The sequence below is a fragment of the Nicotiana sylvestris genome, chromosome 11 (genome assembly GCF_000393655.2).
Source record: "Nicotiana sylvestris chromosome 11, ASM39365v2, whole genome shotgun sequence".
Taxonomy (NCBI): domain Eukaryota; kingdom Viridiplantae; phylum Streptophyta; class Magnoliopsida; order Solanales; family Solanaceae; genus Nicotiana; species Nicotiana sylvestris.
In genome coordinates, this window is record NC_091067.1 from 139858085 (window position 1) to 139884299 (window position 26215).

General features: G+C 42.4%; 2 protein-coding genes across 2 annotated transcripts; both read left to right on the forward strand.

Annotated features, from left to right (window-relative positions):
* Positions 1 to 10755: 10755 nt before the first annotated feature.
* LOC138881743 (uncharacterized) lies at positions 10756 to 13451 on the forward strand. The gene is made up of 5 exons (XM_070161995.1): positions 10756 to 11050; positions 11294 to 11377; positions 11495 to 11700; positions 11803 to 11985; positions 13041 to 13451. Exons 1-5 carry the CDS (start codon positions 10756 to 10758, stop codon positions 13449 to 13451), a joined length of 1179 nt encoding a protein of 392 aa, XP_070018096.1.
* Positions 13452 to 13565: 114 nt separating this feature from the next.
* Positions 13566 to 16300, forward strand: LOC138881744 (uncharacterized). The gene is made up of 2 exons (XM_070161996.1): positions 13566 to 14231; positions 15701 to 16300. Exons 1-2 carry the CDS (start codon positions 13566 to 13568, stop codon positions 16298 to 16300), a joined length of 1266 nt encoding a protein of 421 aa, XP_070018097.1.
* The last annotated feature ends 9915 nt before the right edge of the window (positions 16301 to 26215 follow it).

Below are 26215 nucleotides of genomic sequence, written 5' to 3' on the forward strand. Positions count from 1 at the left end.
TTCTAATTCAACAAATATTTTATGGTGTCCGCGGTATATAATCACAGTTTTTAAAGGTTTCGTGTTTTAGTCTAAGGGTATATGATCGATCAGATAATATTTTCCTATTGAAAAGTGACTAAAGTTTAATTAGTTTTGAAACGCGAGCCAAAATTGGATTAGCTGTTCAACAAAGTGGCTATTTGCCAATTTTTTACGTGTATATATGTCAATTGTAGTTATCCCGCTTAGGTTTAAATCAATGATAAATTTCATGATAGGTTGGATTGTTCTTTAAATACGTAAAATAAGGTATCAAAACCTATAAGCTAAGCAAAAGGACATGTAGTAGCTGATAACTTGACCATAATTTCTTTAATTTATAGCTGATCAACAGTCAAGGAAACACCATTTAAGGCGCACTATTAGCTTTTCATTTCGCATAAAAGAAAGAAACTTTAGGATAAAATGTAACGACCCGACCGGTCGTTTTGAGCTTTTGCACTTTGTTCGCCAGCTCTAGGGCATGACTAGCCCCGTATGATGTATTATGACTTATGCAAATCGTCGGTTTTGGTTTTCAGGGTAATCGGAATGAATTTGGAAGGACAGTTCTCAGTTTGAAGCTTAAAAATTTGAAAGGTTTGACCAAGTTTTGACTTGTTAGTATATGATCTCAGATTTAAATTTTTATGATTTGGTTAGCTCCGTTAGGTGATTGGGGACTTAGGAGCGTGATCGAAATGCGTTTTGGAGGTCCGGAGTAGATTTAGGCTTGAATTGGCGAAATAAGAATTTTGGTGTTTTCCGGTTGATAGGGAAGATTTTGATATAGAGGTCGGAATGGAATTCCGGAAGTTGCAGTAGGTTCGTTGTGTCAAATTTGATGTGTGTGCAAAATTCCCGGTCATTCAGACGAGGTTTGGTAGACTTTTTGATCAAAAGCGGAATTCGGAAGATTCTTAGAACCTTAGGCTTGAATCCGATATGATTTGGTTGATTCGATGTGGTTTGAAGATTGATATAAGTTTGGATAGTGGTATATGGCTTGTTCGTGCTTTTGGTTGAGGTCCCAGGGGCCTCGGGGTGATTTTGGGTGTTTAACTGGTGATTTTGAATTGGATTTGGCAGCTAAAGTTTTCTGTTGCTGTCATACCCGCACCTGCGGCTAGGGGACCGCAAGTGCGATCTCGCAGAAGCGGATTTTGGAGCCGCAGAAGCGGCCAGGAGAGGGGCAGGCTGGGACCGCATAAGCGAGGTCCTGGTCGCACCTGTGATTGCGCAGGTGCGGATTTCTTTGCGCAGATGCGACCTTGGAGTTTTAAGTGAATTTCTGCGCACCTGGGACCGCAGGTGCGACCATTTAACCGCATGTGCGGTTTTGCTGTGTTAGAAACTATAAATTCCACCTTTCGCGATTTTTGGCCATTTTGCTCAATATTTCATTCGGGAAGAAGCTTTTGGGAGCAATTTCAAGGGAGATTTTTAGAGGGATTCATTGAGGTAAGGTCCTTGGTTCCTAAGCTCGTTATTATGGTGATTTTTTTTTATCGTTTTTAGCATGAAAATTTAAGGAAAAATCAGTAGTGAATTGGGGGTTAGGGCTTGGTTAATTAAAGAGCTTTTGAGTGGTGATTTGAGGGGCCATTTGAGATCCGATTTTGGTACTTTTGGTATGAATGAACTCGTGGAGGAATAAGGGTTCTATTGATGTAAAATTTGTCAGATTTCGAGACGTGGGTCCGGGGGCCGGATTTGAGCAATTTCGGGATTTTTGATGTAAATTGGATATTTTCGAGTGGGCTTTGTTCCCTTAGCATATTTTGATGGTATGAATATACTTTTGGCTATATTTGGAGCATTCGGAGGCCGAGTCGAGAGGCAAAGACATCGCGGGCTAGAGTTTGGACTGTATTAAGGTAAGTAATGATTGTAAATGTTTGTTCTGAGGGTATGAAACCCCGGATTTCATATCGTTGTGCTACTGTGAGGTGACACACACGCTAGATGACGAGCGTGAGGACATTTACCATTGGGGATTGTGACTTAGTCTGTCCCGTATGACTGTTAAGTCGCGTATCTGATTGAAAACTGTTTGATATCATTGTGTTTTGAAAATTATTACTATGTTTTGGGCTGAAGGCCATATTTGGGCTTCGTACCAACTGTTTTGGACCCTTAGGGGATTTTTACTACTATTATTTAATGTATTGACTTCATAATTGTACTCAGTCATGTTGTATTCTACTATTTTCATAACTCAGCCATATTTACTCTGTTTTGTCATTTTAAATGATATTTTGAGCTGAGCATCATATTTTACTATTGCCCGAGTGACATGAGAGATTTCTGACTGAGTGAGGTCGAGGACCTGTGTTATGAGGATACTATAGGTCGGGGTGTGTGCTGCAACAGTGTTATACTAATTCATGATTATGAGGTCGAGGGCCTGATTTGTTACGCCACCGAGGTGGCTTGATATGAGATCGAGAGACTGTTTGATTATGCCACAAGATAGCTTGTTATTGCGCTTGGGCAGTAAGGAGCCCCTCCCGGAGTCTGTACACCCCCAATGAGCGCGGGTATCTAGTGTGAGTGATATGAAGTAGCCTATGGAGCTGTTGTTATTTCATATTGTTGCTCGGGGGGCGGTTCTTGATTTATGTTATGCCTGAGGGGCTGGTTACGAGTGATTGTGAGGTAGCCTGAGGGGCTGGTTCTGTTGATATTATGCTAGGGAGCGTTTTATGGTACATGTTTTTCCCGAGGGGCTATTTACATTTCTATCATGTTTACTCACTGTTTTATCACTCGTTTGAAACTATTAAAAATTGTTTTAAAAGGTTTTACTGAAACTAAGCATGATTTATGAAGTAAATGATTTCTGTACCGTGTTGGAAATATCCTACATTTGTTGTAGCGTTTTGACGTGGTTTACGTGTTTTCTTACTGCTCAGCTTTCATTTACTTTTATTACTTACTGAGTTGGCATACTCACATTACTCCCTGCACTGTGTGTGTAGATTCAGGTATTTCTAAACTTGATAGAGGGTGTTGGTTGCTCAGTGGCAGAGTCACCGGAGTTAGCATGATAGCTACCCGACGTTCGCAGCCCTGCTCTTCTCCCTCTTGTCTTCCTTAGATTGTTTGAGTATATTTTCAGACTCTTTATTGTGTTCAGACCTTAGTAGATGCTAGTGACTTGTGACACCCCGATGTCGGGCTTGTGTATTTATTCCGCACTGTTCATTTAGACTTACATTTTGAGATATCTGATTAATTAAAGGCTTAAAAATAATTATTATTGATTAAATGGTTAATTCGGGAGTTGTATCGGTTGGCCTAGTTTCATGATTAGCGCCATCACGACCGGGTTGGTTTTAGGATCGTGACAAGTTGGTATCAGAGCCTAGGTTACATAGGTCTCACGAGTCATGAGCAGGTTTAGTAGAGTCTCGCGGATTGGTACAAAGACGCCTATACTTATCCTCGGGAGGCTGCTGAACCTTTAGGAAAAACTTCACATTCTTGAATTCTTATCGTGCGTCATTGATTCAACTTGAAAAGTAACCCTTTGAATTCCTTCCACGCATTCATATGCGCACATGAGCGCTCGATATCTGCTGTGCATTGATGGCTTATGATTCCCTGATCGTGGGGCGGGATGTGATTCATGTGCAATGATGTTGGGCAAGTCTGGAGGACTTGAGGCCGGGTTTTGCCTGTAGCTTGATCACTGAGGTGCTGATTGTGTGAGCACGTGCATTTTGAATTTATATGTTTGGTATCATCCCTATTAGTGAAAGTGATGGCTGGATGACTATGTGATGAGTATGATGTGACTGAAAGATGTGTTCATATGATTTGAATGAGACATGAAGGGTTTACTTGGGGGTAGTAAGAACTATACGGTGCTTGATTTCCATCGTGATTTGATGTATGGCCTGAGTTGTGGGCGTGTTAAAGGATCTTTTCATGTTGCCTAGTTGGGCAATAAAGTAGATTTCACGTTGTGATATGCGTTCAGACTCAGGAAGATTAAGTGACTGCGTAATATTTATGACGGTGGAAGGGTATAAAGAGATGTTAGTTTGAGGCGAAGCAGGTGGATTATCTCCTGCGGAGTGTTCAGAAGTTTGCGTGATCCTTTATCTAAAGATATGTCTTTGTTACCAGTGAAATATATATGTTGCAATTTGAATTTGGGTTGCCTAAGAGAGTGGACTTGACTGTTACTAGGGTGAATGCAGGATTTGCAAAAGATTTGAAGTACTAGATGGTCTGTGTTGCACGAGCTTATGAAGGATTTAGTTCAATCTCACTATGGTATTATGGCAGTAATAGTGTATATGCATTATGATTTATTGTGTTTTTTGATCTATGGCTTTGAGCCATGTGGGGGAGTCTGCTATTGATTAGTTGATTGCACGGTTATGTGCTATGTTGGTTCCAGTTGGAGGCATACTGGTGAATCAATTATGGCTTACGGAGGTTGAGACCGAGGATGGCTCGAGTAAACCAAATTTCAATAAAGGTTATGTTATGCTTTATGGGTGTATGAGAATCACAGAATGACTTGAGTTGTTATTGGTAAAGGATGTACGGTGCATAGGACAAGAAGTTGCTTGGTTGCAGTAAAGTGAGGTTACACTCTGCGATGTTGGAGTGCTATTGGAGCACAGGTCGTCCGGTCTGTTTGATCGATCTAATTGCGGTTTGAGTAGAGTGGATGACTCTCGAGAGTGGTTCTAATGGGTTCAAGGTTTTACATGTAATAATTGCAGATTTTCAAGTTGTATATTTGGCTAGAAGCTGAGGTTTGCATGGGAGGGTGTCAGGACTCGTGGTATTTCTATATAATTATGGGATTCTACATATCAGTATCAGGAAAGTGAAGGTAATGGCTTTGGGTTCACAGGGTGTCACTTCAAGGTAGGTATTTTGAATGTGGTGCGTTTGGGAATATCTAAGAGAGTACCCAGCGACTTATGAACCCTAGACGGTGTGGTTTTATGCTTAGGTCTCGTGTGGTGAGTCTGGCTTGAGGAATTATAGTATTATAGTAAGAAGGAGTATCAAGTGAAGGTAAATCAGAAAGAACTTGGATAGATGGGATAGCTTGGTAGTAGTCCAGATCAACATGGTAAGGATATGAGTAGTTCTTTGGGTGCTTACGAGGTAATGAGTTTCTACAGGTGTTTCGCGGCAATTCTCTTGGGTTTTAGTGTCATGCGTAGCTTGGTTGAATTAGAAGGATTCAGTACTAATGGTTTAGTTTTGTGCAAATGGATTTTGGAGAGTTCTTGATGGTTTCTACCACGGTTAGAGATGTATATTTTCTACGAGCGTGAGAAGCGTGGGATGTGTAGTGATTTTCTTCTAGATGGGATCAATGGAAAGTTCTTGGCTAGTTGAGTACGTAGCTGCTTGTGGCTCGGAAGGGATATGAAGTTCTCATGTTTATCCTAAGATGGTATGGTATATGCGGTATGTTGTGTAGGATTGAAATTTGCTTGTGTAAGATCACAGTTCAGTTTTGAAAGGAAGGTCACAAATTCTTAGGTAGCATGGACAGTTCAGATGATTAGAGAAATGATATTACTTATTGGTGTGGCTTGATGAGGGTATACGTTTCAGAAAAGGCAATGTGATTAAGTTGATGATACTTTATTAGTATTGTGGCACTCTCTTGTTGGATCGACTGATGATATTCGAGTTTGCTTGGTGGCACAGAAGGATTATAGGAGTACCTCTCGTGGAATAATTGGGTATTAGAGGTATGTTGTATATTCGGACGGTGGATTGGGGATCAGATATGGTGATTCACATGCTGTATGGATTTGGAGACTGAGAGTTCTCATAAACAGGTTAGGTCGTGGTTGTGGACCGTGTATATCGGTCTTATGTGGTAACTATTGGAGGTTTGGAGACCCGAATGGATTCTTAGTATGCTAGATTTTGGTGTGTTATTGGGTATGGATGGGTTGTCTCCATGTCGCGTTATTCTGGACTGTTGCGCTAAGGCGACAACATTGGCTATGCCGAGAATACCACGGATTGAGTGACGAGGTTAGACGGATTATGTTCCCAGTAAGGTGGTTCTATTCTTGAAGACCTAGTGGATGGCTAGGAAGGGTTGTATTTCTTATTTGGCCTTCGTGATGGATGTCAGTGCAGAGACTCCTACCATTGATTCAGTTTCAGTAGTGAGGGACTTTTCGGATGTGTCTCTTGCTGCCGGGCATGATTGTTGATTTTGGTATTGATTTGGTGTCGGGCACCGTATCATATGGCACCGGCAGAGTTAAAGGAGTTAAGGAGCAGCTTCAGGGACTCCTGGATAAGGGGTTCATTGGTAGGCTAATATGGATGTGTGCTCTACATCGAGTCGGCTTGGTTGACTCCGAGTTGTATTGTTGTGGGATATGTTAATTCGATGGTTATTGAGCTTATTATTGATCTGGGGAGATCTATGAGCTTACCTTTTCGTGTTGTGCGACATTAGGATTTGTTGGTTATAGGAACATGTGGTGAAGTTTTATTGCTCAGTGGAATTCGAGCGGGAAGAGTATTGGGTGTTGCTCGGCGGATGGCGTATCGGTTGTGTCCTTTCGGGTTTGTCTAATATTATGTCAATTGCTTCGCCGTGGTTATGATGATTTTCTTTGGTTCTAGACATCAAATTGCTCGTGGTTGTCGATTTGAGCATAGTGGCTTGAGGTGTTTCATGTGGACCAGTGTTCAGATGAGGTCGTGCATTAGAGCGGAGCTATGTGGAGGTATGATCCTGCAGGATAAATTTGTGTGTTTTGGTTCTACGACGTGTGATGGGTGATAAGTTAGGATTTTAACATGTTTTATGCCCCTACTTGCCTATGCTTTGATCATATATGTTACAAAATAGTCCTAAAAGGCTCACAAGTTGTGCTTGATTGCAGGTTTTGATCGACAAAGTGGCGAAATGTCAAAGATCGGCTAAAAAAAGAGTGAAACCTGCTCAAGTATCAAAGACCAAGAAATCTAAGGAAAGATGGCCCATTGAGGACCGCACAAAGTTGAATGCGGCCGCACTAGGTGGTTCAGAGAGTTGGTAAACCAGGCTAGAGGAAACACGGCCGCGGTACACATCACGTGGTCCACGGTGAAGGCTCCGCGGCTGCACTACTCTTTTGTGCGGTCCGTGGTCATGAGATTCAGAGAGACGAAAGTTTGCAAAGCCAACCGCATGTCCGCAGTCGTGATTGCACGGACAGCGCCAGCTCCCTCCGTGGCCGCGGTCCATTCTACGCGGTCCGCAAAGTCCAAGTTTAGAGAAGCAAAAGTCAATTAATATGTTTTATGCCCCTACTTGCCTATGCTTTGATCATATATTGTTACAAAATAGTCCTAAAAGGCTTACAAGTTGTGCTTGATTGCAGGTTTTGATCGACAAAGTGACGAAATGTCAAAGATCGGCTCAAAAAGGAGTAAAACCTGCTCAAGTATGAAAGACCAAGAAATTTAAGGAAAGAAGGCCCAGTGTGGACCGCACAAAGTTGAATGTGGCCGCACTAGGTGGTTCAGAGAGTTGGTAAACCAAACTAGAGGTAACGCGGATGCAGTACACATCTCGTGGTCCACGGTGAAGGCTCCGATGCCGAACTACTTTTTTGTGCACTCCGCGGTCATGAGATTCACAGAGATGAATGTTTGCAAAGCCAACGCCATGCGGTCTGCGGTCGTGATTGCACGGACCACGCCAGCTCCCTCCGCGGCTGCGGTCCATTCTATGTGGTCCGCAGAGTCTAAGTTCAGAGAAGCAAAAGTCAAAGAGCCCAGTGCGGCCGTGATCCATTTAATGCGGCCCGCACTGACCCCACAGGGGTATTTTTGTCCTGTTTTTCCTGCCTAGTATAAATAGAACATTTTACCATTTTTTAGGTAATGAGAGATATCAGAGTTGAGCTGCGCTCGTGGGAACATCATTTGTACCCATTTTTGGCATCTTAGCTTCAAATTAACAATAGATTCTCTGTATTTACATTAGCATTTAATTAATATGCCTTTTTCTCCATCTATTTCTTTATTTTCTTCTTCAAGCATGAGTAGCTAAACCCATTAGCTAGAGTTATGGCTCAACCCTAGTGTGGGTAATTGATGGGTGTTGCCATCTAATGTTAGATTGACTATGTGTGTTTGCTATTTGGGTTGATTTTATATTTTAATCTAGAATTGGTGGTTGCAAATACTGATTCAAGCTTTGTGGGTTTAACTCTTCTTGAGAAAGAGAGTCTATGACCCCAAAATTGACCCAACAAGGAATTGGGATGGACTCATGAGAAATGATAGCCCCAATTAACGGGTTAAACCTCGAGAGAGTAATTACCCTACTTGAACCCTAGTTGCTTGGTCTAATTTGCCTACCCATTTGGTCTCGAGAGACTCAATAGCATAAGCCCCAATTATGTCAATCGAACCTTAGTAACATCTACTTGTCAATTAGCCACATAGGTAGTGTCACGACCGTAGTGCCCACCTAGGTAGTGTCACGACCGTGCCATTCTTCCCATTAGATACAACTTAGAAATATTCTCGTAGCTTAATTTAGTGTTAATCAATAGTTTTATAAAATAGTTATAATTCGAAAACCCAAAAATGTTTAAAGTGACATTAGGAGTACAAACATATCTCTAGGCTAGCCAGACAATCCAACTCCACTACTAGCTCCCTGAGGAAATCGATCCCGACCCTCATATCGGGTAAAAGCTATTGCGAACCTCTCTTCCTACCTTAGTGTAGCGTCGAATTGGCAGCGATCACTTTTTGGCGCAGTTGCCGAGGAGCTTACGGTGTTGACTATCTGTTTATTTAGTTTTGTGTTTTGATTCTTTTTCCTTCTTGTTTACTAATTCTGTTTGTGTCGATCAATCAAGTACAAATGGATCTTAATTCAAATGACCCTCTCGGCAATGTGATAGCGGGGGAGGAGGTAGAGGATCTAGAACAAGATGAGGTTTTACCTCAAGTTCCACGGAGATGCCGAAATGCCAATGTAAATGCAAATAAGAACAACAATATTCCAGACCCTCCTCCACAACCGCCGAAAGTGGTTCCCAGAGTTTTACCAAATCAAGGATACGCCAGTACTATTCTTCCTCCCCGAATACGGGTGGGGAACTTTCAAATCATAAATGTTATGTTGACCTTGCTCGAGCAAATAGGGTATTTCACGGGCACCTCCGATCAAAATGCCTACAAGCACTTGAAGGGGTTCATGGATACATGCTAGGGTAGCAAACAGACAAACGTGTCCGAGCATGTGTTGAGATTGAGGCTTTTCCCGTTCTCTCTTCGGGGTAAAGCATTGGATTGGTTAGAAAGGCTCCCCAATCATTCTATTACAACATGGGATGAATTGACGGATAAATTTATTGACAAGTTCTTTTCTCCAAGTCATATGATAGCTCTTCGGGATGAAATTCTAGCCTTCAAGCAAGATCCCACGGAACCTTTGCACGAGATATGGGAAAGATATAGAACAATGGTGAAAGAGTTCCCTAATAACGGCATGACCGAGGCTATGATTTAACAAACCTTTTATTGGGGCATCAAAAACACGAATCAATGCATTGTGAACCAATGGCCGGAGGGAACTTTATGAAAATTTCTTACCAAGAGGCATGTGATGTACTTGATGAAATGGCCGACACCTCTTCGGCATGGCAAAGCCGAGCAAATGTACCCCTAAGGTGACCCCACGGTCATCCATTTACACAAGGAATTGCACGATCATGGACAAGCTATTGCCGAGCTTACAACAACTATGAATCAACTGGCAAAGGTGAAATTACAACAAGTCCAAAACCAGCGCCAAGTCAATGCAATGGAAGGTGTTTCTATGTTGAAAAGGAGGCAAAGAGGACAACAACCTCAAGGTAATTGTGAACAATATGACAAAAACAATGATGGTGGTTGTTATTCAAATGAGTGCTATGATGATCAAAGCGAAGAGGTCCAATATGTCAATAATTACCAAGGGAATAGAGGCAACTCTTCGAATCAACAATGGCGTCCCCAAGGAAATTGGGGCAATCAACAACAAGGAGGCGGTAATTTGATAATAACAACCAACAACAAGGTGGTGGCATTTGGAACAACAACAATCAAAACAACAATTAGGGTAATCAAGGTAACAATCAAGGCAATTGGAATGGGAACAACAATAATTGGAGCAACAACAACATTCAAGGCGGGTGGAACAATAATGGAAACCAAGGCAATAGGGAGATGGGCTTTCCAAGGCCCCCGATGTACCAACAACCGAGCAATCCACCCCCTTTCCCTTCTCAAGGTCCTAGTTCTTCCGGAGGTGATATGGGAAGAATTGAAAGCATGTTCGAGCAAATGATGAAAAAGAACCAAGATTCCGATGCCCAATTGGCTTCTCATAATATATCTATTCGGAACTTGGAGGTGCAATTAGGACAAATCTCTCAAGCGTTGAATACGCATCCCAAATGTGCTCTACCAAGTGATACGGTAGTGAACCCAAAGGGTGGGAATAACAATCATGTGATGGTGGTTACAACAAGAAGTGGGAGAGGCGGTGATGTGAATGCCTCAAAGCAAAAGCAAGTTGTGGATTAAGATGTTGAGTTGCGTGATGATAATGTACCTTTGGGTGTTGAAGATGTGGTTGAAGAGAATGTGAACAATGATGTGCGGATTGATATTGATGATGAAGCAGAGGTAGAGACTCAAGATGCCATGAACCCGTCTAGGGAACACGTTATTGACATGCCCGAGCTGGTTGTACCAAAGGCCAAGGCTCCTTTGCCAAGGCCACCTCCACCTTATCCTCAGAGGCTTGCGAAGCAGAAGAATGATAATCAGTTTAAAAAGTTCATTGATATGATGAAGAACTTATCTATTAATGTGCCATTGGTGGAGGCACTTGAACAAGTGCCGGGCTATGCAAAATTCATGAAGTACTTGGTCACAAAGAAGCGTTCTATAGACTGTGAGACTATAAAGATGACTCACCAAGTTAGTGCTATAGTACATTCAATGGCCCTGAAGCTTGAAGATCCTGGTGCTTTCACCATTCCTTGCACCATTGGGAGTGCGGATTTTGCAAAGGCCCTTTGTGACTTCGGGGCTAGCATAAATTTGATGCCGTACTCGGTCTTCAAGACTTTGGGAATTGGAAAACCTCGACCTACCTCAATGAGACTTCAAATGGCGGATCGATCGATAAAGCGACCTTTGGGCATAATAGATGATGTGCTTGTCCGGGTGGATAAGTTTATATTACCGGCCGACTTTGTCATATTAGATTGTGAGGTGGACTTTGAAGTCCCGATTATTCTTGGTAGACCTTTCCTCGCTATGGGGAAGGCATTGGTTGATGTTGAACCGGGTGAGTTGACTTTCCGAGTAGGGGATGCGAAGGTGGTATTCCATGTTTATAAATCAATAAGACAACCCAATAGCATGGAGGTGTGTTCATTTGTGGACATTGTCACAACTGTGATAGTGGATGGCACAAGTTCCATGATCCACGTTGAAGAGCCCATTGAGGCCGTGCTTCTTAATATGGATGTCAATGATGATGCTAGTAAAGTGGAGTGCGTGAATGCATTGCATGGTATGGGCTCATATTCATATGATCCTAGGAAGCTATCTTTGGATCTTGGAAACCGCAAAACTCCACCAACAAAGCCATCGATTGAGGAGCCACCTGTGTTGGAGTTGAAGCCACTTCCTCCATACCTCAGGTATGAATTCTTGGGTTCAAATTCTACTTTACCTGTTATTCTTTCGTCTTGCTTAACTAACATGCAGATTGACGCCACTTTGGCGGTACTTCAAAAGCGGAAAAAGGTGATTGGATGGACATTAGCTGACATTCGGGGTACAAGCCCCGTATTTTGCATGCATAAGATCATTTTGGAGGAGGATGAAAGGCCTTCCTTAGAGCATCAAAGAAGACTAAATGAGGCAATACAAGAGGTGGTGAAGAAAGAGGTTATCAAGTGGCTAGATGCTGGGGTGGTTTATCCTATTTCGGACAGTTCGTGGACTTCTCCGATGCAATGTGTGCCGAAGAAGGGTGGTATGACCGTGGTGATCAATGACAACAATGAGCTCATTCCCACTAGAACGATCACCGGGTGGAGAGTTTGAATGGATTACCGGAAGCTGAACAAGGTGACTAGAAAAAATCATTTTCCATTGCTATTCCTTGACCAAATGCTGGATCGTCTTGTGGGTCGGGCTTTCTATTGCTTTCTGGATGGTTACTCAGGGTACAATCAAATTCTAATTGCCCCGGAGGACCAAGAGAAGACCACCTTTACATGTCCTTATGGCACATTCGCTTTCTCTAGAATGCCATTTGGATTGTGTAATGCTCCGGCGACCTTCCAACATTGCATGATGGCTATTTTCACCGACATGGTGGAGGATATCTTGGAGGTCTTCATGGATCATTTCAGCGTGGTTGGGGATTCTTTTGAGGAATGCTTGGTAAACTTGGATAGAGTGTTGGCCCGATGTGAAGACACCAACCTTGTTCTCAATTGGGAAAAATGCCATTTTATGGTAGAAGAAGGTATAGTGTTGGGTCACAAGATCTCGAAGCGAGGAATTGAAGTTGATAAGGCCAAGATTGAGGTTATTTCGAGGCTCCCTCCCCCTACTTCTGTCAAAGGGGTGAGGAGTTTCCTTGGGCACGCGGGTTTCTACTGGAGGTTCATAAAGGATTTTTCTAAAGTGGTACATCCGTTATGCAAGTTGCTAGAGAAAGATGCAAAGCTCTTGTTCGATGAGAGTTGTATGCAAGCATTCGAGCTTCTTAAGCTCAAGTTGACTTCTACCCCCATCATTACCGCACCAAATTGGAGCTTGCCTTTTGAGCTCATGTGTGATACTAGTGACGTTGCGGTTGGGGCTGTTTTGGGACAAAGGATCAACAAAATATTCCATCCGGTGTACTACGCAAGCAAGACAATGAATGAGGCTCAAAGGAACTACACAGTCACCGAGAAGGAGTTATTAGCTATTGTTTTTGCTATGGAAAGTTCCGACCTTACCTTATGGGGGCAAAAGTGATAGTGCATACCGACCATGCCGCCCTTAGGTATTTGATGACCAAGAAAGACTCAAAGGCAAGATTGATAAGATGGGTATTGCTTCTCCAAGAGTTTGATTTGGAAATTGTTGACCGAAAAGGGAGTAAGAATCAAGTGGCGGACCACTTGTCCCATTTGGAGGAGGAGGGGAGGCCTTGCAACGACCTTGAGATAAATGATGCATTTCCCAACGAGCAACTCCTTGCGGTGTCAATGAATGGAATGTCGTGGTTCGCCGATGTCACAAATTATCTTGTTACCGGAATCATCCCGTGTGAGCTCTCTTCCAACCAAAGGAAGAAGCTCAAGCGGGATAGCTTGGATTTTTATTGTGACGAGCCATATTTGTTTAAGATTTGAACCTATAGTGTGATTCGACGATGTGTCCCGGAGGAGGAACAATTGGGTATTTTGGAGGCTTGCCATTCCTCTCCCTATGGTGGCCATCATGGCGGGGCGAGAACGGCTTCTAAAATGCTTAATTGTGGATTTTATTGTCCTACCTTGTTTAAAGTTGCGGGTGATGTGGTCAAGAGATGTGATGAATGCCAAAGAGCCGGCGGAATTTCTAAAAGGGATGAGACAATTCTCGAAGTGGATATTTTTTATGTTTGGGGCATCGATTTCATGGGTCCTTTTATGAGCTCTTGTGGGAACACTTACATTCTCATGACGGTAGACTATGTCTCAAAGTGGGTTGAAGCCGTGACTTTGCCTAACAATGAATCCCGGAGTGTTGTGGCATTTTTGAAAAAGAATATCTTCACAAGATTTGGCACTCCTCGTGCTATCATTAGTGATGGGGGGTCTCACTTTTGCAACAAGGCTTTCGACACATTGCTTTCTAAGTACGGTGTCAATCATAAGGTTTCGAACCCCAATCATCCTCAAGCTCGTGGCCAAGTGGAAGTCTCCAACAGAGAAATTAAGAGTATATTGTCTAAAACTGTCAATACTAATAGGACCGATTGGTCGAAAAAGTTGGATGACGCTCTTTGGGCTTATTGGACGGCTTACAAAACTCCAATTAGTATGTCTCCGTATTGGTTGGTGTTTGGGAAAGCTTGCCATCTTCCTGTGGAATTAGAGAACAAGGCCATGTGGGATTTGAGGAAGTTGAACATAGAATGGGATGTTGCGGCAAATCTTCGGGTTGAACAACTTAATGAGCTCGATGAGGTTAGATTCCATGCCTACTTCAGCTCGTCCTTGTACAAGGACAAAATGAAGTACCTTCACGACAAATATACTCGGGGTAAGGAGTTCAAGGTTGGAGATATGGTTCTCTTGTTCAATTCCCGGCTACGTCTGTTTCCGGGTAAGCTCAAGTCAAAGTGGAGTGGGCCTTTTGAAGTTGTGTTCGTGACCTCATTTGGTGCTCTTGATCTAAGGAACAAGAATGGTGAAGTATTCAGAGTCAATGGACATCGGGACAAGCATTATCTTGGAAAATTTGATGATAGCCACGTGGTGACACTTCTCCATCTAAAGTGATGTGCTGGTAACATGCGTCGTGCCACGACGTTAAATCAGGCACTGCTTGGGAGGCAACCCGTGTCTTTTTCTTTTTGTTGTTTTCTGTGTTTTCTTGGTAATGTAGGTTTGATTTTTGAGCTAACTAATTGTGAGATATTGCAGGGATTGAGTTGATGCAGTGCAAAATAGTTTGAAAAAAAAGTTGAACAGTCTCTGAAGATTGCCAGTGTGGTCGCATTGCACTTTGTGCGGTCCGCACTGGTGATGGTCAAAAGTGGTGCTCTCTGAAGTTTGCACCACGGCCACACTCCATTTAGTGCGGTCCGCGATGGATCTCCGCGGCCGCGGTCTGCTGTTGTGCAGTCCGCGGAGGTTGCCTACTCAAGCTTTAAGTGAATAAAAGTACTGTTCATAACCTCTTGTGACAGTGATTCTTGCTTAAGATTGTCTATTACATTTCATCTTCTCATCCGGTAATGTTTCACTCAGTCCTTGTGCATTTACTTGATTAATTTTGTTTTATTTTATTACCATTAGCTTATAACTTCTTTTTCTTCTCTTTAGTTTCTTCTTCTTTATTTAGTTGTTAGCTTAGGGTAGTTTTAAATATTGGGTTGGTGTGCTGGATATGCATAATGGTTGGGCAAGTGAGTAGGGACAAAGTAGGTGAACTAATGTGAACAATTGTGCAAAAAATGAAACCCTAACTTAGTGCCTGTGCAAAATACTCTCCGCAGCCCGCGGTCGCCTTTGTGCGGTTCGCGGTGCCCTGACGCGGTCCACATTGCCATTTTGCACGGACCGCGGTGACTGAAATTGAACCTATGCCCAGCATGGCCGCATTGTACTTTATGCGGTCCGCGCTGGCCCACCGCGGCCACGGTGCTACTTTGTGCGGGCCCCGGTAGTTGGATTCAGAGAGATGTTTTTAGGGCTTTGTCCCAATGTGGACCGTGGTCACCTTTGCGCGGTCCGTGATGCCCCCAGTGCGGCCGCACTCTTGTTTGTGCGGGCCGCGGTGCTCTGTTCTGCAACTGTTTTTGCAACATTTAATCTGCTATCTGCAATTCAATTTCAACACTTGTTTCACTGCCTGTGCTGATACTAACCATGTTAGATGTGTATGCTTGTAGATACTGGTCAAACAAATAGGCAAAGGTTCGAAACAACTCGGCCGAGGTAATTTCTCCCGGGAAGGGAAGCAAAAGATGGTAAAACTCACTCCCCAGGCTAGAAAAAACATAAAGGATATTAGAAAAGCAATCAAAGCGACTGATAGAGCCATAGACAACTTGGGGATTGAGTACGAGCCCTCCCGGGAGATCTCTTCATATTCAATCCCTCTATACATTCCGTACCCAGAGAACGCCATACATAGAGACACTCCTCCCTCTTCCCCCGATACTCGAGCTTCAATCAACTTTTCTTCTAGGTCGTCTGAGGGCTCAACGACAGGTAGTGGGGATGAATACTCTACCTCTCCCACAAAGTCAATATCTGGAGAGGGTGCTAGAGGTGATGAGGGAGATGAGGAGTTACCTGGGGGTGGTGTGCCTCAAGTTGGGGGTGTTGACTGGACTAGAAATCTTATTGTGTGGGAAGATAGATTCGTCAGCCAGGTGGCGTTCCATAAGTTTAGAGAATGGTGGCCAGCACGAAAGCTGATTCTTGAGAGGAGCTTCATTGACAGAGATCTTCTACCCGTACACCCCAATGTGCATAGACAATTTTGAGCTCGAATGGGTTGGGAACACTTAAAAGATAATTGTGTGAGGGCGAATGAGCACATGGTCAAGGAATTTTATAGCAATGTGGTGCACATCTTGAAGGGCACTAAAGTGACCAAAGTGCGAAACAAGAATGTGATATTTACCGGGAAGGCACTAAATGAATACCTGGGGTTCATTGAAGAAGACGAGTCCCTTTACAATGAAAAGTTGGCAATGGGCGAGGAGGTTCGTCCGTGGTTAGCCTCATACATGACAGTCCCCGGTACGGTTCCAGAGTGGTTTCAAGTAGGGGTCAAAATACTTTGGAGGACTTTTAACTTTGAGGCTAGGGGATGGTTGACTTTTGTGTGCAGTCGGCTCGATCCCACTACCCATGATCAGACTATTCCGCTTGCTCGGGATGTTCTTATTGCATCTATTATGGCAGGATACCTTATCAATATGGGCAATGTGATGTCCCGCATCATTTTTGCAGTGGGAGTTGAGCATGACCGGAACTACCCTTTTCACAGCACCCTCACTATGTATTTCAGGGACCTGGAGGTGGAGAAGAGACCTTTTGACATCAAGGTCAAACCTGTGCCTCCATTTTCATGGTACAGTCTGAAGGGGTCACACAACCCTGACAAAAATTACAAACCACCTACTTCTGCTCCGATCAGCCAGTCTGAAAAGCTGGTTGCGGTAGAGCCCTCCACTGATCCTGCCTCCACAGTCGCTGACATGCCTCTCGGACCTTCCACTACTGCTGGTCCCTCTACTTCAGCTGGTCCGGGGATTCCATCTTCCTGGGCCCATCCTATCACTGTCCACCAGCTGAGCCAGACACTTCATAGCTTGAACAACTGGATGTCAACTGCGTCATCCAAGTTGTTCATCTTGACTTCTACCATTGCGGCTCAGTCGGCATCTTACATAGCTCAGCTTCCACAGTCCATTGAGGACACACTAAAGAAGTTCTTGGAGAACCAGGAAAAGATTATGAGCACTCAGTCTACCTTGTCTAAGGTAGTGCACTCATATGGCAAAGCTTTGAAGGAGCTTGCCCGGGAGCACAAGAAGATGAGAAAGACAAGGGCTTCCAAGGAGTCGGTGAAAGAGCTGAGAGCAGATATGGACAAGCTGATGGCAGACCAGATGCCTCTTGACTTATTATTCGGGGATCCAGCCCCAGCAGCAGCACCAGTAGTAGAGCCACAGCAGGAGCAGACACAGAGGCTTCCAAAGAAGAAGAGGAAGCTCCCGAGTACAGATGAGGCTATCATCCAATTGGCAGATCCACCGGAGGCTCCCTCTAGTCAGCCACAAGATGTTCTTGATATTCAGCCCGTCCAAGTCCAGGCCCCAGTCCCAGGAGCTGAGCAGCAGGAGACCGGGAACCAGTCTGAGGTTCCCGTACATACAGAGAACCCGGGGACCACTCATGTTCCCATGCATACAGACAAGGCTTAGGGAGCTCCTATATCCTTTCATGTTGATTTTTGATGCTTATTTGTTTAATTGGCATTGTGGACAATGCCAACTTTCATTTGTGGTGGTGCACCCTACTTTTTATTCGGATGAATGTATATATTAATTGACTTAGTTTATGTTTTTGTTGATTTTCTATTTGGTCTGTATATAACTTTACATTTAGTTACTTTTATCGCACATTTTATCTTTCATTTAGTTTGTATATAAAGTTACATTATTGTATATATTCATTCCCCATTGTATATTCTAATCCCCTATTGTAAATATTCATTTTATTTTCTATTTTCGTACAAATTTTTCATTTTTAGCTTAGTAGATAGGCTCGTAGCCTTTTTGTTTCGTTTTCGGCGTTTTCAATAAGCCCTTGGTTTTCTTAATGCCACGGTTCTTTCCAAGGGTGGAGTATTGTGCAAACCGGGTGGCTCTTCCCGATGATGGATGGCATGACAACCTTCTTAAGTGTTTGAGTCCATTTTTTATTTTTCTTTTGTTTTTAGTAGTTTATACTTAAGGGTACCTCAAGCAAAGCTTCACTTGGGCCTAACACATTTGCCTTTGATCCCATGGTCAAAGACAAGTGGTTGTGTTTAGTATGGTGAAAGTAGTGACCTTGAGACTCTTGTTTTGACCAAACAAACATCATGTGGTCTTTCGGGACTATTGTGTGCTCAATCATGTCTAAGGTTGTTGTGGGCCCCCGACTCTATGTCTTTAGAAATCCTTGAGTGTGTGTGGTGAGAAATTGAATTGTGAGTCCAAGTCCCGAGACAATGGTCTAGAACTTGCCCTGAATGTTTGTTGAGGCAAAATTTTGAGTGAAATTCGACTTGATAAGTGATTATAGGCTCTCGTTGATTCAAATAATAGTCGAACAATTCCATAGCCTACCAAGGATACAATCCCTAGCTAACACTTTTGAGACTTAAATCTTTTTCTTTCAAGAACCAATGCTACAAGCCTATACCCGTTCTAAATTATATCCTCTCTTGGCACCCAAATCGTCCCTTGAGTAATGACAAAAGTCTGAGTTCGGGGGGAGAGACAAGAAAGGAAACAAAGTGGTAAAAGGTACAAAAGCAAAAGGAAAGGAAGGCGATGAAAAAGAAAGAAAAGAAAAAGACAAAAAGAAAGCCCAATGTGCAAAGAATAAAACGGGATTCAAGAAAAACAAAAGTGAAAAAGGTGTGGAAAAAAGTAGAAAAAGAAGAAATGCTTTGAATTGCATAAGAAAGAGTTACAATGTATCTCTCTAACCCCTTGAAAAGAAGTGAAATACTCAAAGAGTCAAAGAGAATTGTGCCAAAATGAATCAAAAGAAGTGGTTAAGGGAAGTTGGAACCCATATAGACCAACAAATTTTCCTACCCTAAACCAAAAGCCTTCACATTGACTACACAAAAGTCCTATATGATCTTGAGTTGGATGACGTTCGCATTAGTGGATACTTACATGAGGGTCAAGCATATGGTACTTAGAGCCGGACTTGTGATCTTTCCTTGAGAGAGACAAGTGAATTCCCATTAACCTTGGTTTATGTGCTTATACTTTAAAAGGTGAGGTTTGCTTAGAGAGAGTTGAGGATGTGTGAGTTTGGGTTTCACATCGACCAAAGTAATTGAGAGAGTTCTTTGATATAATGAGTCAATTCGTGATGCTCTTGTGTCACACTTGATCCATAGTTTTTCTAAGTTTAAATTTTGTTAATGATCCATTCGTATTGAGGGCAATTGTTAGTCCCAATTGATGCTTGTTGAGGTTACTTTAGGACAGCTGAAATTACTTGGATTTTCCTTTAAGGGGTGGGTCTTATTTTGTTTGCTTGAGGACAAGCAAAGGTTTAAGTTTGGGGGAGTTGATAAGTTAGGATTTTAACATGTTTTATGCCCCTACTTGCCCATGCTTTGATCATATATTGTTACAAAATAGTCCTAAAAAGCTCACAAGTTGTTCTTGATTGTAGGTTTTGATCGATAAAGTGACGAAATGTCAAAGATCAGCTCAAAAAGGAGTGAAACCTGCTCAAGTATCAAAGACCAAGAAATCTAAGGAAAGAAGGCCCAGTGCGGACCGCACAAAGTTGAATGCAGCCGCACTAGGTGGTTAAGAGAGTTGGTAAACCAGGCTAGAGGCAACGCGGCCGCGGTACACATCTCATGGTCCGCGGTGAAGGCTCTACGGTCGTACTACTCTTTTGTGCGGACCGCGGTCATGATTTTCAAAGAGATGAAAGTTTGCAAAGCCAACGCCATGCGGTCCGCGGTCATGATTGCGCAGACCGCGCCAGCTTCCTCTGCGGCCACGGTCCATTCTACGCGGTCTGCGGAGTCCAAGTTCAGAGAAGCAAAAGTCAAAGTCAAAGTCAAAGTGCCTAGTGCGGCCGCGGTCTATTTAATGCGTCCCGCATTGACCCCACAGGGGTATTTTTGTCCTGTTTTTCCAGCCTAGTATAAATAAAACATTTTGCCATTTGTTAGGTAATGAGAGATATCAGAGTTGAGTTGCGCTCGTGGGAACATCATTTGTAGCCATTTTTGGCATCTTAGCTTCAAATTAACAATAGATTCTCTGTATTTGCATTAGCGATTCTCTGTATTTGCATTATCATTTAATTAATATGCCTTATTCTCCATCTATTTCTTTATTTTCTTCTACAAGCATGAGTAGCTAAACTCATTAGCTAGGGTTATGGCTCAACCCTAGTGTGGGTAATTGATGGGTGTTGTCATCTAATGTTAGATTGACTATGGGTGTTTGCTATTTGGGTTGATTTTATGTTTTAATCTAGAATTGGTGGTTGCAAACACTGATTCAAGCTTTGTGGGTTTAACTTTTCTTGAGAAAGAGAGTCTATGACCCCAAAATTGACCCAACAAGGAATTGGGATGGACTCATGAGAAATGATAATCCCAATTAATAGGTTAAACCTCGAGAGAGTAATTACCCTACTTGAACCCTAGTTGCTTGGTCTAATTTGCCTACCCATTTGGTCTCGAGAGAGTCAATTGGGCAAAATCACTCTCTCTGCCGAGAGGTGTGAGAGTGGGTAAAATTGTGCAACGGTTATAGTATAAGCCCCAATTATGTCAATCGAACCTTAGTAACATCTACCCGTCAATTAGCCACCTAGGTAGTGTCATGACCCTAGTGCCTTTCTTCCCATTAGATACAACTTAGCAATATTCTCATAGCATTATTTAGTGTTAATCAATAGTTTTATAAAAATAGTTATAATTCGAAAACCCATAAATGTTTGAAGTGACATTAGGAGTACAAACATATCTCTAGGCTAGACAGACAATCCAACTCCACAACTAGCTCCCTGAGGAAATCGATCCCGACCCTCATATCAGGTAAAAACTATTGCGATCCGCTCTTCTTACCTTAGTGTAGCGTCGAGTTGGCAGCGATCAGTGGGTTCCCAATATTGTGTTGTGGTGGTACTGGTGAGCTTGAGGTACATTTATTTCATTTGAGACATTTTTCATGATTTGAGTACGTTCGGATTGTTGCTTATTGATGTGCGGATTGCACGAGTTATGGCTTTAAATGGTATTGATGTGTCATGTCACCAGAGTAGCTATGTTGGATAAGATGAGATAAATGGGATCCAGAATGAATACAAACGGATTCGGTTTCAGCGTGTTGGAATGATAATAGCAATGTTTGGCTCAAAAATTTGCTATGGTCCTTGCCAAGGTAGAAGTGGTTTCACGAATGGTTGATTTGAGGAATTGTTATGGCTTTCTACGTGTTTCTTTTATCATTGTTAGTATACAGAAGTGTTGGAACGAGGCTTTATTTGATAAGAGGCGTATTATCGAAATTCAGATGTTTTGAGCAACTGCTGTGATTAGAAGTTATCGCTACGAGTGTTTGAGTTATGTAGTATGTCTTGTAATTGCATCTGAGGTTGAAGGTATGGTTTATTACAGCTTGTTTGGGCTTATTCGGAGTATGGATGGGAGATTCTAGTCTTGTGGATGAATTCAAAAGTGGAAATGTGGTTCTAAGGTTTATGTGTTAGGTTGGATTGTGAAATTTCATTTATATTGTGTTATCGGACCTATATGAGATAGGGTGACCTGGGATCACCCCCAGGTATGTGCATGGTAAGGTTACTCAACGATTGATGGTTTTCGGAACAACTTTGGGCATGCTCAAGAACGAACGTATGTTTAAGTGGGGGAGGATGTAACGACCCCACTAGTTGTTTTGAGCTTTTGTACTTCGCTCGCCAGTTCTCGGGCATGACTAGCCCAGTATGATGTATTATGACTTATGCAAATAGTCGGCTTTGGTTTTCAGGGTAATCAGAATGGATTTGGAAGGACAGTTCTTAGTTTGAAGCTTAAAAATTTGAAAGGTTTGGCCAAATTTTGACTTGTTGGTAGATGATATCGGATTTGAATTTTTATAATTTGGTTAGCTTCGTTAGGTGATTTTGGACCTAGGAGCGGGATCAGAATGCGTTTTGGAGGTCCAGAGTAGATTTAGGCTTGAATTGGCGAAATTGGAATTTTGGTATTTTCCAGTTGATAGGGGAGATTTTGATATATAGGTCGGAATGGAATTTCGGAAGTTTCAGTAGGTTCGTTGGGTCAAATGCGATGTGTATGCAAAATTCCAGGTCATTCGGACGAGGTTTGATAGACTTTTTGATCAAATGCGGAATTCAGAAGATTCTTGGAACCTTAGGCTTGAATCTGATGTGATTTGGTTGATTCGATGTGGTTTGGGTGTTCTGAAGATTGACATAAATTTTGATAGTGGTATATGGCTTGTTCGTGCTTTTGGTTGAGGTCCCGGGGGCCTCGGGGTGATTTTGGGTGGTTAACGGGTGATTTTGAGTTGGGTTTGGTAGCTGAAGTTTTTTGTTGCTGTCATAACCGCACATGCAGCTAGGGGACCGCAGGTGTGGTCTCGAAGAAGTGGAGGTTTTGCTGGGTCAGAAACTATAAATTCCACCCTTCGCGATTTTTGGACAAATTTCTCAATATTTCATTCGGGAAGAAGCTTTTGGGAGCAATTTCAAGGGATATTTTCAAAGGGATTCATTGAGGTAAGGTCCTTGGTTCCTAAGCTCGTTATTATGGTGATTTTATTTTATCATTGTTAGCATGAAAATTTAAGGAAAAATCAGTGGTGAATTGAGGGTTAGGGCTTGGTTAATTGGAGCTTTTGAGTGGTGATTTGAGGGGTCATTTGAGGTCCGATTTTTGTACTTTTGGTATGAATGAAAACGTGGCGGAATAAGGGTTATATTGATGTAAAAAATTTCGGATATCAAGACGTGGTCCCGGGGGCTGGGTTTGAGCAATTTCGGGATTTTTGATGTAAATTGGATATTTTCGAGTGGGCTTTGTTCCCTTAGCATATTTTGATAGTATGAATCTGCTTTTGGCTAGATTTGGAGCATTCGAGGGCCGAGTCGAGAGGTAAAGGCATCGCAGGCTAGAGTTTGGACTGGATTGAGGTAAGTAATGATTGTAAATGTTTGTCCTAAGGGTATGAAACACCTGATTTCACATCGTTGTGCTACTGTAAGGTGATTTCACACCTGATTCATGATTCATCGTTGTGCTACTGTAATGATTGTAAACGTCACCTGATTAAGGTGACGTACACGCTAGATGACGAGTGTGGGGTCATGTACTATTGGGGATTGTGACTTAGTCCATCCCATATGACTTGTTAAGTCGCGTATTTGATTGAAAACTGTTTGATATCATTGTATTTTGGAAATTATTACCATATTTTGGGATGAATGCCATATTTGGGCTTCGTGCCAACTGTTTTGGACCTTAGGGGATTTTTACTACTATTCCTCACTGTTTTGATTTCATATTTGTACTCAGTCATGCTGTATTCTACTGTTTTCATAACTCAGCCATATTTACTCCGTTTTGGCATTTTAAATGATATTTTGGGTTGAGCAACATGTTTTATTATTGCCCGAGTGGCATGAGAGATTTCTGACTGAGTGAGGCCGAGTGCCTGTGTTGTGAGGATACTTTGGGATCAGGCTGCGCGCGACAATAGTGTATATTGATTCAAGATTATGAGGCCAAGGGCCTGATTTGTTACGCCACAAGGTGGCTTGATATGAGGCTAAGATCCTGTTTGATTATGCCATGAGATGGCTTGTTATTGCACTTGGTCCGTAAGGGGCCCCTCTCGGAGTCTGTACACCCCAATGAGCGCGGGTACCCAGTGTGAGTGATATGATATAGCCCGAGGGGCTGTTGTTATTTCATATGGTTGCCCGAGGGGTGGTTCTTGATTTATGTTATGCCCGAGGGGCTGGTTACGAGTGATTATGAGGTAGCCCGAGGGGCTGGTTCCATTGATGTTATGCCCATGGGGCGGTTTATGGTACATGTTTTGCCCGAGGGGCTGTTTATGTTTTTATCATGTTTACTCACTGTTTTATCACTCGTTTGAAACTATTAAAAATTGTTTTAAAAGGTTTTAATAAAACCGAGCATGATTTACGAAATAAATAATTTCTGTACCATATTGGAAATATCCTGCATTTGTTGTAGCGTTTTGACGTGGTTTACGTGTTTTCTTACTGCTCAGCTTTCATTTACTTTTATTACTTATTGAGTTAGCGTACTTACATTACTCCCTGCATCGTGTGTGCAGATTCAGGTATTTCTGAACCCGGTAGTAGGTGTTGGTTGCTCAGTGGCAGAGTCATCGGAGTTAGCAAGGTAGTGTCGCGCCCCTTTTTTCCTCTACGAAGAAAGTCCCGATTTCGACATTCACGGGGTGTAATGACTCATTTCTCTTTTGGGAATTGGTATTTAAAGAGTTTCTACCTAACAGATTATGGTGCATTAGGACACCTAGAGTGATTAACTCTTGGGTTGGTTTGCATTACCAGAGATTAGGGTAAGGGATCGAAGTAACCTCGAGGAGAAGATGTTAGGCACCTCTATTGGTCCATAACTGTGGGTCCCAGCCGAACTTATATTTACAAATTAGTCCACATAAACAGTTGAATAAAATAAGTTGCTAGTAAGGCACATAGGATAGTTCAAGTAGTAAGATAAAGGTTTGAACAAGTTGTAGAAGACGAAAGTTTTAAATAAAGAAAGGATTTGGTAAAGAGGGGTCCTAGGTTGTTTGTCCTATAGGATCATACCACGCAATGTCCGGTAAACACTCCTCGATGAGGGGCTACACATGACATTAACGCGTAGTCATCATATCATATTCTACCCTTCCCATCCCCTTATGGTCATGCAAAGCGGGTGCTTGATCAATGATTCCAATTGCGTGTTGCTACTCGTCCCTTCTTAATGGTCCTGGAGGGAGTTAGGACCTCTACCTATAGGTAGTTCTAGACGCACCCCTAATGTTTATAAAGGCAAAAACTCTAAGGCGACAGTCAAAACATTTAGGACTTTCACATAATAGGAGCAATTAAGAGGCTCAAAGTTTCCTCCTAAAAAACAAACATACAAGTAGAACGATTCAAATACAGTTAAGGTCTTTATCAAAGTTCTAAAGCAGGATACCTAAGTGAATATGCAGAAACAGACAAACCTTTTTATACCCAGAAGTTATAACCTAGTAGTTGCCTAGGGACTCCTGTTAAAAGCTTATTAGAATCAGAAACGTTAAACGACAGAAGTAGCTTCAGGGAAATACAGTTTTTTTGAAAACACCCTAAGGCTTGCCTATATGCAGTAGACTGTGTCTATGTAATGCAGGAACAAACATGTTTTCGAAATAGATATAGGCATGATATCTAAACACGATATCATGACATCTATATGCATGATCTCTAACATGAAAAAAATGCATAACCTTATGAACATGATTTCTACCTGATGCAAATGAAATTGGAAGTGAGATCCTATAGGCATGATTTCTATTAGACAAAGCAATCAGATTTAAAAGAGGAAAACCCTATAAGCATGTTTTTTATTGAGTAAAGCAGGCAGACATCAAAAATAAGGTCTTAAGTGCAGGATTTCTACCCGCATTACCCTTTAAAGCATACATCTACCCACTCTTTTACTAAATACCCCAAATATCTATTTACAAATTATTACAGGCTAATGAATGAATTACATAAGTAGAAATAGAAATCAAGAAGCTATTCTATAGGGAGCCTGCAATTAGGCCCAAGTTTCCCAAAGCCTCCAATGGTCTCACAAGGCTCATTCCTATAGACAAATCAAAGTCTAGGTGCATCAAAGTTCCCTAAGGGTCTCAAGGACCCCGGGCAATGCTTAAACCTAGACTTAGTAACCAAGAGTTGAACCAGTGCAGTGTAGAAAGGCCAGCCTCAATATGCCAAAGTTCAGAGGGCTCTCAAGAGGATCCCAAGGCAATACACATACAAGAGGGGGAAGAAGTTATTGACTAAGAGTGAAGTGAAAGTGCAGGACACAAGTTGAAAGAGGTTTATTAAAGACTGGATTTGAAAGCCTA

Excerpts from the sequence above, each read along its gene's own strand:
- LOC138881743 (XM_070161995.1), top strand. The coding sequence starts at position 10,756 with ATGCCCGAGCTGGTTGTACCAAAGGCCAAGGCTCCTTTGCCAAGGCCA. Across the intron at positions 11,701-11,802 it reads CATCGATTGAGGAGCCACCT|ATTGACGCCACTTTGGCGGT; the intron begins GTGTTGGAGTTG and ends ACTAACATGCAG. Across the intron at positions 11,986-13,040 it reads AAGAGGTGGTGAAGAAAGAG|TTCCGACCTTACCTTATGGG; the intron begins GTTATCAAGTGG and ends TGCTATGGAAAG.
- LOC138881744 (XM_070161996.1), top strand. The coding sequence starts at position 13,566 with ATGCTTAATTGTGGATTTTATTGTCCTACCTTGTTTAAAGTTGCGGGT. Across the intron at positions 14,232-15,700 it reads ACATAGAATGGGATGTTGCG|ATACTGGTCAAACAAATAGG; the intron begins GCAAATCTTCGG and ends GTATGCTTGTAG.